This window comes from Benincasa hispida, chromosome 4 (genome assembly GCF_009727055.1).
Source record: "Benincasa hispida cultivar B227 chromosome 4, ASM972705v1, whole genome shotgun sequence".
NCBI classification, from domain to species: Eukaryota; Viridiplantae; Streptophyta; class Magnoliopsida; order Cucurbitales; family Cucurbitaceae; genus Benincasa; species Benincasa hispida.
Window position 1 is genome coordinate 17,578,314 of NC_052352.1, and position 18,179 is coordinate 17,596,492.

Consider the following 18,179-nt stretch of genomic DNA (forward strand, 5'->3'; position numbering starts at 1 on the left):
AGTATGCTTGATAATCTTGTTTCATCTGTTCGACTGTTGGTTGAAAGGCAACTGCAAAGTAGCCCGATGCCAACAAGCACTGCCTTGAGGAGTCACCCTAGTCATCGAGAGCTTGAGCCTTGCACCCATCCTGGATGGACCACTCACTTTTGTGACTATGGTAATTCCTACGTGCAACCACAATACTACTACTATTTTTGTGTTTCCCCTCCTCTTCTTCAAATCTCTCTCTCCTCCACGCACTCCATTTTCAACTATAGTTTGTTCACTTTAAAATCGGTGTCATGGGGACTGTCGTTGATGCTGCTCCAATCAAGGAAACTAATGGAAGCTTAGCTGAGAAGAAGCCTATAGTTGTCTTTGTTTCGGGCAGACTAGGTAGTGATAAGGGTACTCAATGTTCAAATATCGTCGAACACTTTGGGTACACTCATCTCAGTGCTAGTGATCTCTCCGGGCAGAGATCAAATCTGGTTCTGAGAATGGCCTGATGATTCAAAACATGATTAAAGAAGGGAAAATTGTTCCTTTTGAGGTCACCATAAAGCTTAACGAGCAATAAAGGAAAGTGGCAATGAAAAATTTCTTATTGATGGATTCCCTTGTAATGAGGAAAATCGTGCTGCATTTGAAGTTGTTACACGCATTAAGCCATCTGTTGTCCTGTTCTTTGATTGTCCTGAGGAAGTGATGGAAAAGCGCTTGTTGAGTAGGAATGAGGGAAGAGTGGACAACATTGAAATAGTTAGGAAGCAATTTAGGGTTTCCTTGGAGTCTAACATTCTTGTGATTCAATACTATTGATTCAGAAATTAGTTGGATCCTTGGACTGTATTTGCACACCAAAATGATGCCTTTCTTTGATTCAGAAACGAGTGATAATTAGTTTTAAGCTTCAAGAAGTCTCTGAGCATATCTACAAAGGATTGCCAACCTTGAATTGAATCACCCATTGGAGTGTGAATAAAAAATCTACCTCCTGATGATGGCCAAACTACACATCTCATTAACCAACCTGATGGGTTGCTAATCTTGGATAATTTTGTTGCACCAGATTCATCTCTTCCATTCCTTACAAAGAAACTCGAGATTGGGTTCTTAATCAAATCTGAGATGTTATCCACGAACCAGTTGAGTTGCGATTTAGAGAGGATAAGATGCTTGCTGACTTCCACATCTTCAACAAAAAACTTTCCGGCTTTAAACCGTACACTAAAATGGGCTTCTTTTACCTTACAACTTTTGACCTCCATGATACAGTCTTGTTGAAGCTTCAGTTGTTAGGAGAATAAGAAGATAAAAATCATGGTGAGCGATCAAAGATGTAGGAGGCTATTGGATAGTGAGGAGAGAGGAGGGGAGCTGGACGGAAAAAATTTGGTCAAGGAAAGGAAGAGAGGAGGAGAGACAAGAGAGCTTTTTCAGGGGCGGGGGGTGCTCAATTGCCAAACTAATGATCCAAATCAAAACCCACAAACTAAGACTAATATTTTAATCTAAAAGCAACAATACTGTACAAAAATCTAAAATTAATAAAGTAATGGCTACAAAGAAATCAAAAAAACTTCAAGAACAAGCTCCTCCACTGGTCAAATCGGTTAGAATCAACTCGTTTAAAGACTTCTTCTTAGTGTTCTCTTTAAATTTTTGTTGATTTCCCTTTTCATGATATGTGTCTTCATTGGCATGTTTTTATTGTTCCATTGTAAACATTTGAGACTGTTTTGGTTGACAGAACCCGGGAAAAAGGATTGTTCGAAGGCTTTGTGGTTGGAAAAGACAAGGTACAGCTTTCCATTCTTCAATTTGTTGATGATACTTTGCTTTTTTGTAAGTATGACGATGACATACTAGACACTCTTAGAAAACCATTGCACTTTTTGAGTGGTGTTCCGGTCAGAAGGTTAATTGGGAAAAATCTGCCATTTGTGAGATTAATATTGAAGATTTCAAGTTGAGGGCAGTAGCTTCACGGCTGAATTGTCAACTATCACACCTTCCCTTCTCATATTTGGGCCTTCCCCTTGGGGGGCATCCAGAAAAAGTGGATTTTTGGCAGCTGGTTATTGATAAAGTGCATAAGAAACTTGACAAGTGGAGAAGATATAATTTATCAAGGGGTGGAAGAGCTACTTTTTGTAAATCAGTCCTTTCCACCCTACCAACCTACTACATTTGAGACTGTTTTTTAATGCTCTTTTTAATTTCACTCCCTCATAGAGGTCGTTTCCTTTGAGTATTAGTCTCTTTACCTTATATCAATGAAACGTTTTGCCTCTTATTCAAAATAAAAAATAACACGAGAGGGCAGGGAAAGGGAACAAGAGAGCTGATTTCAAATCCCAAATTATCGAGGATATTAAAGGAGGGTTAATCAAGGAATAACCCTAATTAATTTAGTTCTTCCTACATCAGCATGGTAGCCACAATTGTGGCATATCATACAGCTCAACCATTCTTGCCACATTCTAGGTGAAGTAAACCATTACCTACTCTAACCCCGTTAGACTATATGACTTTGCTTTGATCTCTCCAATCCTTCTACTCTCTTTTCCCTTTTCCTTTATGTCATAACCAGATACAAACACATGACATATTACGACAAATTAATGCTTGCATGCGGGAGCAGATGCAGAACTGAGATATGAGGAGCCAACTATAAAAACCATACTAATTGTTAAGCCATCAGCTACTGGCCCCAAATGTAATCAATGCATTCATAGAGATTTTCAAAAGGTTCAGGGGGTCTGTTCATGAGACTGTCTGCCCCTAAGAAATCAAAGAAAAAAAGAGAACTTTTTGCTATAATAAGTCCCCTAAATAAAACAGACACAAAAAATGCAAGATATTGCAGAATTAGCCATCATAACATCAGCTAACTAAAATAGACATGTATATTCGAATTGCTCATCCACTCTTCAAAGAAAGCTTTTGTCTCAGAGGTTACTGTCTTCTATTTGTCCTCTTTGTATGGAGAATAGAGAAGATCTTCGACATCTATTCTTCAATTGCAGATTATCATGTTGTTGTTGGGGGCTGATTGTTCTCCACTTCTAATATTCAGGAGGTGTCTTGTGAGGATTTGAAAGAAAATGTTATTCAGATTTTGGTTGGCCCTTCTTTAAAGCCAAAGTCTAATGCGGTCAAAGGCATTTGATTGATCTTAAGGTTGTTTTGGATATGATGAGGGTGCTAAGGGGTGACAACTTAGTAGAAATACCCGGATGCATCTCCTGGTCCTTAGATTTTGTTGCTCGTTGTTTCCTTATTGTATATGAGCATTGTCTCATTTCATTATTATAATGAAGAGACTATCCTTTTTCAAAGAAAATGTGGTCAAAGAAATCCTCGTGAAAATTTGGTTCAAAAGAAATCAAAGTCTTATCATTGGCATGGAGGATCGTTTTCAAATTGCTAGGATCAATGCTTCTTCCTGGTGTTCCCTTTCAAAGTTTTTCGTAGATCTTTTTTATTCGAGATTTATGCTTAAATTGGAATTCTTTTGTCTTTCCAACTTAGTTAAAGGATGATGTCTTAAGATTTCTTTTGTATTTGCATATGTACGGGTTTTTTTTCCTGAGGCAGAAGCATATGTATTTGTTATTGTTTCCATATACTTTGAGCATTAGTCTCTTTTTATTTCTTCAATGAAAAGATTAATTTCCATCTCGAAAAAAAATATTCGTATACAAGCACATATTTCAAGTTAAAGTAGCTACAGAGCATGTGAAGAACAAGAATACCTGATAATTCACTCTAAAACGTCCAAGAAGACGACAATACTCATGGTAATTATCATGATCAACCAGACCTAGATTACAAATAAAAAGTAGATTTTTTTATGAGAAACATTCCATTAGAATTCAATAAAAAGTAGATAAATTGAAAAAAAAAATGAATGAATGAAATATAAACCAAAGCAAAAAAGAAATAAAAAGAAGAGAGAGAGAGAGAGAGAGAGAGAGAGAGAGAGAATAGGTTTAAAAGGAGCAAACAACTTTTCAAGATTACAACAATTAGAATGAAGCTAACAAAGGCAAACTTATCATGATACTTAAGCTAGTTAAAAGCTGGTTAGCCATGCACAATAATCATCTTTTATACACAGAATTCTTATAATCTTATCATTTCCACAAGTTTCAAATTTCACCATTTATTAACGTAAATAATGACAGTATATAGCCAGAAATTCAAGCACCATCAGTAGTACAAACTCCAACCACACAAGGGTATAAAACAAAACCATTTTTGTTACCCTCGTTCTTTTTTTTTTTTTTTTTTTTTGTTAATCTTGAGGGTTAGCCTCTTTTCATTCTCTTAGTGGATGGTGGAAAGTGTGGTATCCTCTTCATGAAAAAAAATAATAACAATAATACTAATACTAATAACCATGCTACAAGGACACTGCAAAAGGTGACTGAAAACTCAAGTAACTCGCAGTCGCAGGGCACCCCCACAAAAATGAAAAAATACATACAAAAATAAGTAGACTGTCCTTGCCGAGAATTTTTTTTTTTTTTTTAATGTTTTTAAGAGCCCAAAGGCAAGTCATGCTTGGACAATGATTTCTAGTTTGTCCCCACCAAACTATTCCCCTCCCAATTTTTTTTTTTTTTTTTTGGATAATTCCCCTCCCAAATATAATAATTTAATATAAAAAAATAAAGGGAAAAAATTATAAAATGAACCACAAACATATACATATATTGACATTAGAGGGTGCAATAATAAACACACCTTGCCCAGTTTGTAGGATTTCTTTAGTTCCTGTCATCAGATGAGCCAAAAATTTTGAACGAGCAGCATCATTAGTAAACAAAGAACGTCTTACAGAAGCTAGTCGCACCAAGCATTCCAGTGCCTAGAAGAAAGTTTGGAAATCCATAAGAAAGTATGTTTAAACTGAAAAATAAATGAGCAAATGAATCCAGAAATTACGAGAATATAGATGAATAACTAGTATGTTTCCAATCAAGGATATAAGAAACATCGTCTCTATGCCATTCGTGACTACAAGAAAAAGATAAACCAGGAATATTAACCAAATTTCTCAAGGTACAGTTCCACCAACGGGAAGTCTTTAGTAGGCACCGTATTTGCTGATCGAACATTTGGCTTGAGCGATATAAGATAATTTATTAGAGGTTGAGAGTTTTTAGAGAGGTGTGGTCTACAACTAGGTCAGATGTCTAAATGACTCTCCATGGGTGTTCCAAGGAGGTTGAGAGTTTTGATAAGAAAAAAAAATTCATCGATGTATGAAATTTACAAAAGAAGTGCATATGCCCAAACCAAAGGAGTTACAAAAGACTTCTCCAATAGGTCAAACTAGATGAAAGAGGACTGGAGAGGAAGTCTTCAATAGAAACATCAGGTGGGGAATTGGGTTAAAAGGAAACTTGCCTAAGGAACGTGGGGAGGAGGGTATTAATCAAACCAAGGAACCAAAATGACCAGGTGTGGAATTGGGTTAAAGGGAAACTTGCCTAAGGTACATGGGGGAGGAGGGTAATAATTAAACCACGGAGCAGTAGCGGAATCTAGTTCGCTTTGGAGAGGACTGGAGAGGAAGGCTTCAATAGCAACATCAATGGTCAAAGAAATGATGACTGTAGAATGCTTGGTACCTGAGATGAAATTAGTTTACTTGTGATTAATGATAAGCTTTTTGGGTGAGTTTTTTGAAATGATAAAAGGGTTTGGTAGGTCAAATGTGACAAACGGAGGTTTGGTCAATGCTTCATAAGTTGGATGAACCATGGATAAAGGGGTGGGTGCTATGGAGGAGGAAGCCAAATTATAAGAGAGGCCCATCGGGGTTGGAACTATCACTATATTAGTTGAGGTACAAAGAGGGGACTTATCGGTGGAAGAAAAATCAGGAGATACGACTGCTGTTTGGGAGATGTTGATAGACTACAATGACTGATGCACTTCTCTAGGGTACAACTTCAGATTTCTCAAGGAGCTACCATCAGTTTGGGAGGGGCTTCCTAACGATACCAATGTGGTAGTCTACATTTTTTTATTAAAAAAAAAAAAAAAAAAAAAAAAAAAAAGAGGTCGATCCATACAAAACAACCCGTGACAAGTGAAGAAGGGAGATTGATCCTAGCTGGAAGGAAACCCGGGTGATTACTTTTTACATTAGAGCCGATTACTATAATGTTCATTCAAAAAAGAGTTTTCTTAGCCACTTCCAATAAGCCTCCACAAGCATCTCCAATTAAATAAAAGGTTTCCATATCCCATTTGTCTGTTGGGAGACCATGAACTTTGATCCATCCCCCATATGAAGGAACAGCTTGGCCAATGTGGTATTCTTTGTGGCTACACATGGAGAGTAGAGAAACTGGAAAGAGCCAATTTTCTACCGAGCTTTGTGTTTACCCATATTTAATGCTTGTTCGGAGTCTTCACAGTGCATAATGGCCTTCTTGAGTTGGAAAGCAGCAAGAGCACAGTAAGCAGAAACCTCAGCTTGTAGACCTCTAAGGATTTTTTTTAATCAAAATGATGTTACTTGTGCCAAATGGAACCAAGGTAAGAGTGAGATCAAAGGTTGATGGGCTGTCAATAGTGGTGGATGAATTTTCATTGGAAAAGAGAAACAATTTCATTGATAAATGAAATATGGAGAAAAATTTCAAGCACCAATCGGTAAAAAATAGCCTCCTATTGGAGATTAAATAAGAATTATAAGGAGTAAATGGGTGCTTATTCTTACACCAAAGGAAAACATTAGATAAAAACAAGTTCCAAAAAATGATCATAGGTATACGAAGCATCTCTAAAGAATTGACCATTCCAAGCACCCCACAAAATCCAGAAAAAAGCTCGACCAAAAGCAAGCCAAATAACCTTTTTATAGAAACACCATCTCTCCATTTGTACCCAATCTTCATCGCATTGTCGATCTTATGAGCAGCTATTACGCAGTCCGCTTCCAATGTCTGCTTGTCCGATGTCTTCGATACCATTTGATAACTACGAAATTGCTGAGAAATTTGATAATTACAGCTTCGATTACAAGGAGGAGGAGGAGAGGAATAATCACAGTAAATCAAAGAGCATTAGCAACATACTCCGGTGGCCGATCGTTGTTGATGGATCCTCTTCATGAAGGAGAACTAGAAATTCAAGCAAAGACGAAGACAAAGAAGATGACGACAAATACGAAGAAGAAGAAGAAGAAGAAAGGAACATTAGGGTTTCTAGGTCTCCAGAGGAGAATGTGACCAGAGAGACGGCAGACGAGGGGAAAGAGATGTGCTCGAAATCGGTGGCGGAGATTCGATTGTTCACAGATAGATTAGAGGGAATGGAGAGTTTGAAGATGGAGATGATGAAAGAAGCGAAGATGAACAGAATTGCAATGGAGAACAGGTGGATTAAGACGATTTTGGAATCGGAAAAGAAGATAGTGAATTCAATTACAAAGCCTTTTGGGTGTCCTCCCAAGAGACTGAAGATCGGCCTTGCTTGTTGAAGAAATTGTTGGTTCCTTGCTCTTCAGAAAAAGAGGATCTTCTTCTAACCCTGTAAGATAAAAATTTCTTATTACTTTCATCCACTATTTGTATGTTTGTTTCTGTCAAATCTAACTTATTTCATTGAGAACAATGATTTATGTTCACAATAATTCAGTAGTTTACTTTACTATGAATCTGATCTTCTTTCAGTCCGAAGTTTTGATTCAAAATCCCAAACCAACACATTCATCAAGTGTTTTTTCTGGGGTTGCTGGTTGATGCATTCTGAGATTTGAGTATGATCCATTTTCTGATAACTGCTGCAAAATTCATCCATTCTTGTTTCTTTAAAGGAAAAACACACACATCACATAAAGGGTGACCCACCAAAGTAGCGGAGAGAAACCGGAAAGAATCATTAGAAAAAGGAAAAGACCATCCAAAAGCATCCAACAAGGTATTCCAAAAACGGGAAGCAAACGAACAACACATGAAAGGATGGCAGAAAGTCTCCACGTAGGATCTACACATAATACACTAGGAAGGAGATAGAACCATAGAAGGCATACGTCTTTGTAAGTGATCGGCCATATTGATAGCCAAGGTTAAGCTCCCAAAGAAAAATTTTAATCTTCTTGGGAAACTTATCCTTCCACAAATCACAGTATAAAGGTCCTTTAAAAGAGGATCAACAATGCCCACCAAATCATTCATAAAGGAATTAAAAGTAAAGGAACCCGAAGAAGATAGCGGTCAGGTCCATATATGGGGAGAATTTTGAAGGCAAACAGAGGACAAAAAGTGGGAGAGAGAAGCCCACTCAACTGCTGCTTCTCATGTTCAATAACTGGAGCCTTTTTGTAATTTGTAGTTAAGTTCCTTCCTATAGGCACATTTTGTGGTGGGTTTTTTTTTTCTTTTGTTCTTCTTTCTTCTTTCTATTACAACTCCACCTGCGAGAGGTGGGTAACCTTAACCATATGTGTTAACAAGGAAGCCCCAAGGCTGTTCCAGACCCAATCAGGGGAGTTGCCAAATTGTATACCATCCCTCCAAATTTTTTTTAATGAAATCAACAACTTTCATTGAGAAAAAATGACAAAATACAAGCACATAATAAAAAATAAAATAAAAAAAAAGTAAAAAAAAAAACCCACCAAAACACCTCTTTTAAAGAAAGGGATTCCAAGTAGGTAAGACGCTACCAAGAGAATAATTACAAAAAAGCTTGGATACCAAAAGCCCAAAACCTCGTAGGGTCCCCACCTCTAAACACTGTTATTCCTCCCCCCACCCACACAAATATCTCACAACACAGCACACACTCCATCAAACCACAAAAAAACGGCGTTTCAAAAAGCACCCTCCTTCAATTGAACTTTTTCATTTTTCTGGTCCACATGTATACCTTCATATTGAGAAACAATAATACAAAACTAATAGGTAAATCAACTTGAGGAGCTTCACCTGGTTTCTCAACAAATGGAAGCCATAGTCATCAGGAAACAAAGATTTTTTAGAGGGAAAAAAGAGAGAGAGAGAGAGAGACAAGGATTCATAAAAGGCAGAAATATTTTGATTAAGAAAATACAAATGATTTTTTTTTTAAAAGGAAACAAGTCACTTCATTAATAAAATTGAATGAGACTAATGCTCAAAGTACAAGAGAATTATACAAAGAGTATAAAATAAAAGACCTATGGATCAGGAGGCACATCTGGACATAGCTAAAACACAGCCCTTACAAAGGAGGAACAAAGATACAAGGATGACCACATTCAGTTGAAAAAAATACAAAACACCACAAAAAATCATAAATGGAGCAACCGAAGTACGACTTAAACCGATACAAGAAGCAAATATTATGCTGTAAAAATAAATGATCGCCAATTTAAGCAAAATTCTTGAATGGTATAGCCTTCAAATTGCTTGGACATGGAGCACCACAAAGAGGCATTCTTACGGGCAACTTTAAATCGATCATCCAGCCAAGGGGTTTATCGTGAAACGCCCATTGATTTCTCTCAAACCACAACTCAGACAGCAATTCCTTGACCGCGTTGATTCAGATCAGTCGAGAATTTCTATTGAAATGTGGTCCTATTAAAACCTGTTGTACATTTCCTCTAAAATCATTACTAATCGCCCATGAAATGTTGAAGATAGTGAATAATTTCCACAAGCAGTTCACTGAATATGGGCAAGTGAAGAAGAGGTGTTGTAGATCTTCTCCGTGCTGTTTATGCAAAGGGAAAATGGAGGGGGATAAACAACTAGAAGGCAGTTTATGTTGCATTATTGAGGAAACGTTTAGGTGACCAAAAACCATTATCCACACGAGAATGTCGATGCACCTTGGGCAATTGGACTTCCATAACGCCTTATAAGACAACTTGTCCGAAGGGAAAGAGGGAGATAAATGTGCCAAGAGAGATTTTATTGAAAAAATTCCACTTTCTGCCAATGACCACGATCTTCTATCAAAGTATTCTATCACATAACTGAAATTTGGCCAAGCAATCCCTGATACTCAAAAATTTCCTCCTCCTTAAGCAAACGGCGAAAGTTGATTGACCAAAGTTGAGAGTTACAAAAGACCTTTCCAATTGGAAAGGAGCAAAGTAAAGTTATACCGGTGAAATAAGGGGGAACATTTGCACCAACTCACAACCGTATTAACTATAGCATCAAAAGATCTATGGAAAGGGACTTCTTTTTCTTGAAAGATTCTACTATTTGTTCTTGCCAAAAATTCCAGCAAAAGGCTCTTATAAAATTCTTCCAAATCATCTTTTTCTCCTTTTTAAAGGGGTGTCCACTAAGGGCATATGAAAAGAGAAGATTAGGGTCTTTCGTGAGGACCGCTTCCCAATTGGACGTAGAAAGGATGTGATTCCAAAAGGATCTAGCAAAAAGGACAGGAGACCAAAAGGTGTCCTTGAGATTCAGCATGTTGTTTGCACATAAAGCACCAATGAGGAGACAATGCCATAAGGGGCTTTTCGTTCGCTCGACATAGGGGAGTTGTTGCTATGATTGAGGAGTTCCTCCTCAATCCACCTTGGGGAGAGAAGAGTCGTTTTTTGTGGCTTCAAGGGGTGTGCACGATTGTGTGGGTTTTGGGGGGAGGGGGGGTGGCAATATCTTGCAAAAGATAGCTATTGGAGAAGATGCCATTCCGATCGAGCTTCCAAATTCCTTTGTTTGGATTTTGAGAAAGGGAGACTGTTGACAAGTAGTGAATAAGAGTTCCAAATTCCTCAATTTCTGAATCTCTTGTGTCTTCTCAACCTTAAATTCCAAAATCCCGACTCTGCATCCCAGAATTCCTTGACTACCCCATTTTTGTTCTGAGAGAGATTGAAAATCAGGGGAAATTTTTTATTTAGGGGGGCATTTACAAGCCATGTGTCCTTCCAAAAGGAGATATTACCCCTAGCTGTTCCAAGGGAGATAACTTCCAGGATTGTTGTTGAGAGGGATGGTTCCATATTTTGCATCAATAACCTTCCTCCAAAGAGCCGATTTTTCAGATTGGTATCACCAAATCTATTTTGCAAGGAGGATTCTATTCCGGTCTTTTAAACTGTAAAATCCAAGATCACCTTCCTTCATGAAATGAAGGAGATTTTCCCATTTGACAAGATGAAGACCCGAGCCATCTTTGTTGCCTTTCCATAGCTTCTGATCAGTTTATCCATGATATTAGGCACTTTAGTTGGCATCCTGTAGATGGACATATAATAAGTTGGAAGATTCTTGATGGTTGTTTGGATGAATGTGTCTTCCCCCCTTTGAAATGTAATTGTTTTTCCATGAGAGGAGCTTTCTTTCTACCTTCTTAATCATAGGCTCCCAATATGCTTTGGTTTTGGGCTTACCATTTAAGGGAAGACCAATATAAACAGTAGGCCAAGAACCAACTTTACAACCAAATTTGTTGGCCAAAGTGATCACCTCCTCGTTTTCCAGATAATGGTTTATATTGTGGTCAGAAACCATCTCAAAAAGTCTAACAATGTTGAACAAATCATCAAGCTTGTGCTCATCTTTAAGTCAGAGAAGAGAATAGTGTCATCGGCAAACTATAGGTGGTGTATGTTTAAGGATGATTTTCCCAAGGAAAAGCCTTGTATCACATTCCTATTTGCAGTGTGAGCCATAAGTCGACTAAAGCAGTCCTTAACGAAGATAAATAGGAAGGAAGACAGGGGGTCCCCTTGACGGAGGCCTCTAGTAGCACGGATTTTGCCTCTCAAACGACCAGTGACGATGATAGAAAAATTTGGAGACAAAATACATCCCCCAATCCATTTCCTCCATGTAGGGCCAAAGCCCTTATTCAGCATGATTCCATCAAGGAAATCCAAATCGACCTTATCAAAGGCTTTTTCAATGTCAAGTTTTATGATCACCCCTTGCTTCTTTTTTCTATTCCAATCATCAATGAGTTCGTTAGCAATCAAGAAAGCATCAAGGATTTGTCTACCAGACACAAAAGTGGACTATTATTCTGTGATGGTGGATGGAAAGACCTTGAGTCTTTCTGAGAGAACTCTAGCAATGATTTTGTATATACAGGAAATCAAACTAATATGGCGGGTAATCTCCAACAATTCTAGCATCTAATTTCTTTAGGATGAGGCAAATATAAGTCCCGTTTAAGCTAGCATTGATGATACTTCTCCTAAAAGAATCTTGGAACACTCATAATTTCGGATTTAAGGATGTTCCAAGACTTTTAAAAGAATTCTGCTGTAAATCCATCTGGCCCTGGTGTTTTATTCGTCCCCAAATCGTGGACAGCTTATAAGATTTTAGCCTTCGTGAATTCCTTTTCGAGGTCTTCAGCACGTTGATTGGAAATAGGCTCCCAATTAAGATTAGTTGGAATGTACCTGCAATCCACTTTTTTAATGTATAATTCCTTGTAGAATCGTATGAATTCCCCTTCAATTTCAGAATCAATGACTAAGCTTCTGCCCTCTGCTGAGAGTATCTCATGGATGGAGCTTTTCCTTCTTCAGGTAGCAGCCACACGGTGAAAGAAACTTGTATTGACATCACAATCTTCCAGCCATTTTATCTTGCAACTTTGTCTCCACAGAGCTTGAACTGGCTGTAAAGTTCCAAATTCATCCATGGAGTCTAAAATAGATAATTCCACGATAAGTTGATCCCTCTGGCTGCTAATACTCCTATAAGTGATTTTGTTCCATTCTTCGATAATGTTTTTAAGACTCTTAGGAGGGCATTTGGAGCAATGAGTTAGTTATTATAATCCTAAGTTATTATAGTCGGATTATGATAGTTTGCATTTGGGGTGTAGATTATTTTAGTTTGGATTATAATAGTATGTGTTTGAGGTGTAAACTATTTTAGTTTGAGAAGGAAATAGTAAACACTATAGCAAATAATAAAAAAATAAGGTAAAATAGTAAAAACTGTAGTAAATAGTAAATACTGTAACAATTGGGGATTTTGAAATAGTATTGATGTAGCTAATTGGAGATTTTGAAATAGTTTTTACTGTAGCAAGAGGTGGTTATTATATTTTGATGATAACCCCTTACCCCAAACGCCCCCTTAAGCTTTTGGATAAACCCATGTCCCGGTTTGACCCCTTAAAGGAGTATTAAGCCACCAATATTCAATGATAGGGACGAAGTCAGGGTGTTGCAGCCAAGCATTTTGGAATCTAAAAGGTGTCGGTCTCCATTTGTTTGTGCCAATGCTGAGCTGAATGGGGAAATGGTATGAACTTGACCCTTTCAAGGCATTTTACCATGGCATTAGAAAACTTTGTAAGGAGAGCCTCCTTTGCAAGGAATATATCAATGAGAGTGTGAGTGGGGGATTCTCTATAATCAGACCAAGTGTAAAGACCATTAGATGGAGGAAGTTCCACAAGAGATTCTTGATCGATGAAGTCATTAAAAAGTCGCATTTCTCTAGTGGGTCTTCTATAATTCGATTTTTCTTTAGTCCATTAAATAACATTAAAATCTCCTCCCAAAAACCAAGCACCGTAGCATAGATGCGACAAACCTCTAAGCTCCCAGAAAAGGGGCTTCTCCTCTATTTTAGTTGGTCATGTATACCTGTGAGCCAAAAGGAAAATCCAACTGCACAAGTAACAAGAAAGGAGAGGGAGAAAGAATCTTTTGTTATATTGGAGATCAAGAAGGATGGTTCATTCCATAACATAAGGATGCCACCAGATGACCCATTTGATTCAAGGCTAGCCCAACCCACATTCCTAGCACTCCAAATCGATCTTTTATGAAGAGTTTGCCAATCGAGTCTGTCTTTGTTTCTTGAAGAATGACCATAGTGGGATTGTGTTTGATAATAAAACTTCTGATAAGAGCTCTTTTATCAGCACACTCCAATCCTCTTACGTTCCAAGACAAAATAATCATAAAGAGGTGTTCAACCCACCTTGTTGTGAAGAGGAAGATGGCTTATCATATGTGATAATCGACGAAAGGTTAGATATCTCTCTAATCCACTTGTTTTGTTTTCTCAGTTCCTTGGCTTGCTTGGTTAGCTTTGCTAGAAGGGGAAGGATTCCAAAACCCATAGATTTTAGCCAAGGTATGACCACCTTTAGGTACTCAGAGGGATGTGAGGTTGGTTCATACAGGAGGTGTTCGGCATCTAGGCACTTATAGTGATCCATGTAGTAATCCTCTGTGATGGCATCTTGGTTGTTCTGTGTTGTAATCACCTATAAAGAAGAGGGGTTATATTGGGCAAGAGGGTGAGGGGTGGAGGAGGGGGAAGATGGTACTAGAGTAGAAAGGTAGGGGTCGGAGAGACCCTCGTCAGAGTCGAGGTCCAGGGTTGAGAATCATTGGTGGAGTGTTTAGTGCCTGTTGTGAAGATTGTTTGTTTATCGGGGGAATTAAGGGCTAAATTTGGTTTATTATAGGGTTTGTATGGGTCTGGGTTAGTGAAAGGATTTGGTTGAGAAGATGAGTTCAAAGTTGGGTTGACGTGGTTAGCAAATGGGTGGGAAAATGGGTTGTGATGTTGGGCTGGGTTAAGTGGGTAAGTAGCATCAGGCTTTTTGCATAGAGAAAGTTAAGAAACATCTTTGTAACACCGTTTGTCATCATCTTTTAACTTCAGCTTTGTAGAGTAAATACCCCTTGCAAGTACACCAGAAGAAGTGGTTTCCTCCTCCAAGGTTTCAACATATGGTTCGCGTTGAGAGGAGCAAAAGTATATAAAGTTCCTTACATCTGATCGACTATCAATCCTCCTCTATAGATTTTGTTTGAGTAAGACAGGCCTGGGACAATATTATGTATAACCGTAAACGTCAAGCTAAGTTGATATCAAAGTCCCTCTTGAAAAGTGAAAAGAACACGAGCACTTTTATTTTCATTTAGAGGCAATGGAGTATTGATTTCCCCAAATTCATTAGAAATAATTTCAATGGAATGTAACTTGGCTTCAGGTTCTCTTTGTTCACTCAGATCACTTTCTAAGCAACCAAGCAATTTTTCTTTCCACCTTCTTAGGCTTTCATCATCCTTGTCCTTCTCAAGTTGTTCCTTGAGCGAAAGCAGAGGCCCTGGAGTAACCCATTTTTATCATCAACCTCTTCTTCTCTGACCTTGGATTCCTTACTCTGCTTTTCTCTCCATAACTCTTTTTATAAGAAACAATATCATTGTTTGATTGAATGATCTATCCAAAGAGGTAAAAAAGGGCCCTTCTATAGCAAATATATATATATATATATATATATATGTCCTTTTTTTAAAACGAATACAATAAGAAAATTCAAAATGTTACTTCGTTAACTTTTTTTGAAAGGGAAACAAACTTTTCATTAATATAATGAAAAGAGCCAACGCTCAATATACAATGATACATAGCAAAATAAGATATGAAAACATAAACCAATGCTCAATATACAAAATACAAAATGTTACTTCGTTAACTTGAGGAACTCAAAATCTAGTGTAAGATAACAATTAATCTTGAGCCAACAAGAGTGTAGCTCAACTGGCATAGAGTTTATATTATCGACCTTGAGGTCTGAGGTTCGATTCTCCCACCCCACTCTTTAATACCTTTCAAAAAATAACAATTAATCTTGAATGACAAAACCAAACTCATCTGATATGAGTTGAAGATTTTTTTAACAAGAAACGAAACGTTTCATTGATGGTTTCATTGATGTAAACTCTCTGAGTGAGGGAATGGCAAAAAAAAACTGATATGATATGTGTTGAAGATGTTCATAGGTATTTAAACAACACACTCATTAATCTAAAGGCAAGTTATTTTAAGCCAAGTTTAAATAAATGAAACTAGTACCCACTAAACATTTACAAAGAATAACTTTCATGCCAAAACTTTATTTTCAAAAAGTTAGTAGATCTCATTTGATCTCAAATCAGGTATCACAATATCTCCAAAAAAAAAAAAACATAAATAAGAAGCTGTACAAACCTCCTTGGAAAGAGGCGCTTTGGTAATGGCATAGTAATCAAAGAATATCTGTAGGGTCGAAGGGTCCTCCAAAACTGGCTTCCAAGAAGATGGAATCTGCAAGGCCACCGGACATAATCCATGATCATCCCAATCTCTTTATATTTATTGCATAAGAAACATTTCATCAGTGAACAACCAGTTAAAAGAAAAATGAGGAGGATACTAGATCTCCTCCTACCCTCAGAAAAGAGAGATTAGAAAAGATGTGCTTCAGTTAGCATTACTCAGGAAATATATATTGTTGGAGAACCTCATAACAACAAACTAGATCGATGGTACACGGGCATCTCCACTCTTAGCTTCAAATTGTCAAGTTCCTTTCTGAACACAAACCTCAATTATCAACCATAACAGTAATATGTTGCAAGGCCTTAACTTTGCTAACAAAATGATCATCCTTTTTGATGTCTACATCGCTTATAAACCTGAGCAAACAAATGTCTAGGAAATTGCCAGGTCTGCGCCACCTAAGGCCAAAACTTTGAAACAACTCACCAAATTTAACTAAAAAAAGAGAGAGGGAAGGGGGAAAAACAGACAAACGAACAAAAAAACAACCATAACAGTAATATGTCACAAGGCCTTAACTTTGCAAACAAAATGATCTTCCTTATTGATGTCCACATCGCTTCTAAACCTGGCAAAAAGTATGTCTAGGAAATTGCCAGGTCTGCACCACCTAAGGCCAAAACTCTGAAACAACTCACCAAACTTAACTCAAAAAAAAGGAAAAAGGGAAGGGGAGAAAAGCAAGCAAGCAAACAAACCAAATTTAACTAGACTGCTAGAGTACTTATAAGTGAAAAACGAGCGCTAAGAAACTTCACATCACTCTCATAAAGGGCACACCATAAAAGAACAAACGTAGCGTCTATTTCATGAATTTGTTGCCGGTGTTATGCTTCCCAAGACTTCCAATCTTCAACAACAATATTAAATGATAAATGGTAGATAACTAAACTAAATACCTGAACAGTACCAAACTCTTCTGAGCTTTCATCAATGGAGGTCCCAACAAAATCAAAAGATAAACACTTAAGCGACAGAGAAAGTGCTAATTCTTGCAAACGACCAGCTACTGTATGCCATACAAAATAAAATCCATTAGTTAACAAGCTAAATTTCTAAGATAGGAAGGTTCAAAGAATTCAAAAATACTGGGTTTTGTCATGATGACAACTCAGCAAGATTAGCACGTTACCATCGTTCTTCAACTGACATAAGGATGTTAAAGATATTTGGAAGATTTGGAACAACGCTTGGTCCCTGAAGGAACAAGCCACTCTCCGATGATTTGTTGAAGGGAATCCTTGATTAGGCTAAAAATTCAACAAGTCAATAGAAGAACAAGTTGCTGATCTCAAAAAAATTAAACAAAGTATATAATAATTATGTGCAATATGAAATTCAACTTAAAAGTGCCTGAAAAGCAGAAAAAGAAATAAATCCACATTCTTGCAGGCAACCAATTAGAACTACATAACATGAGCAGCAAAATAGGTATACTGATTCTGAATGCAAACTTGCTGTTTCATACAAAATGAGAATTTTTATTAATCAAATGTCAATCATTACAACCTAAAAGATGTGGAGGATGAGTGATCCTCTATGAGGTCCGAGGAGGGAGAGAGAGTCCGCGTGTGTGACATTACACCACTATAAATATAAAAATTTAAATTTAAAAACTAAATACACGAAAGCCCCCAAAAAGCCAATAAACATGCTTTCCTCCAACAAGTATTTGAACATAACCACTGTCTAAAATCTTCTGAAATTGTCTTCACCTACAATCAACAAGTAAAAGTTTAGTTTCTAATCCTCACAAATATGATCTAGAGTGAACTCAAAACCATGTAGGAAAATTATCGACATAGAAATCTTCCTATCCTAGCAATAAGTAGTAACAAGTCTAATTACTCTAGGCCAATTACTAGTACCTACACACAAAGCCATTTGTTTTAAATAAAAGCCTACATTGTATTTAGAAGAAATGAAATACCAAAATTTAGATGAGGCTTAAAAAATCTTATCTAAAAAACTAGAATACAAAAACAAAGTTTGGGAGCATGGAAATGATTTTTTTTTTTTTTTTTTTTTTTTTTTTTTTTGGGAATAAGAAACAATTTTATTGATTGAATGAAATATCCAAGGAGATACAAAAGGGGTTCATTTTATATGGTAGACATAAGGAGCATA

At 37.2% G+C, this 18,179-nt stretch overlaps 1 protein-coding gene and 1 pseudogene across 8 annotated transcripts in view; one reads left to right on the forward strand and one right to left on the reverse strand.

The window, feature by feature from the left end:
• The window catches only part of LOC120076320 (exportin-7), an 89,737-nt gene that overhangs the window by 67,082 nt on the left and 4,476 nt on the right, over nt 1-18,179 (reverse strand). For 7 of the 8 annotated variants that reach the window (XM_039030103.1, XM_039030100.1, XM_039030099.1 and 4 more), the window contains 5 exons: nt 17,185-17,302; nt 16,952-17,061; nt 15,942-16,037; nt 4,738-4,861; nt 3,744-3,811 (listed from right to left, as the gene is read on the reverse strand). In XM_039030103.1, the coding sequence (XP_038886031.1) occupies nt 3,744-3,811; nt 4,738-4,861; nt 15,942-16,037; nt 16,952-17,061; nt 17,185-17,302 (516 nt within the window). The remainder of the gene's footprint in view (nt 1-3,743; nt 3,812-4,737; nt 4,862-15,941; nt 16,038-16,951; nt 17,062-17,184; nt 17,303-18,179) is intronic. The other variant, XM_039030102.1, reaches the window with a different exon arrangement.
• Nucleotides 247-3,720, forward strand: LOC120076322 (annotated as a pseudogene).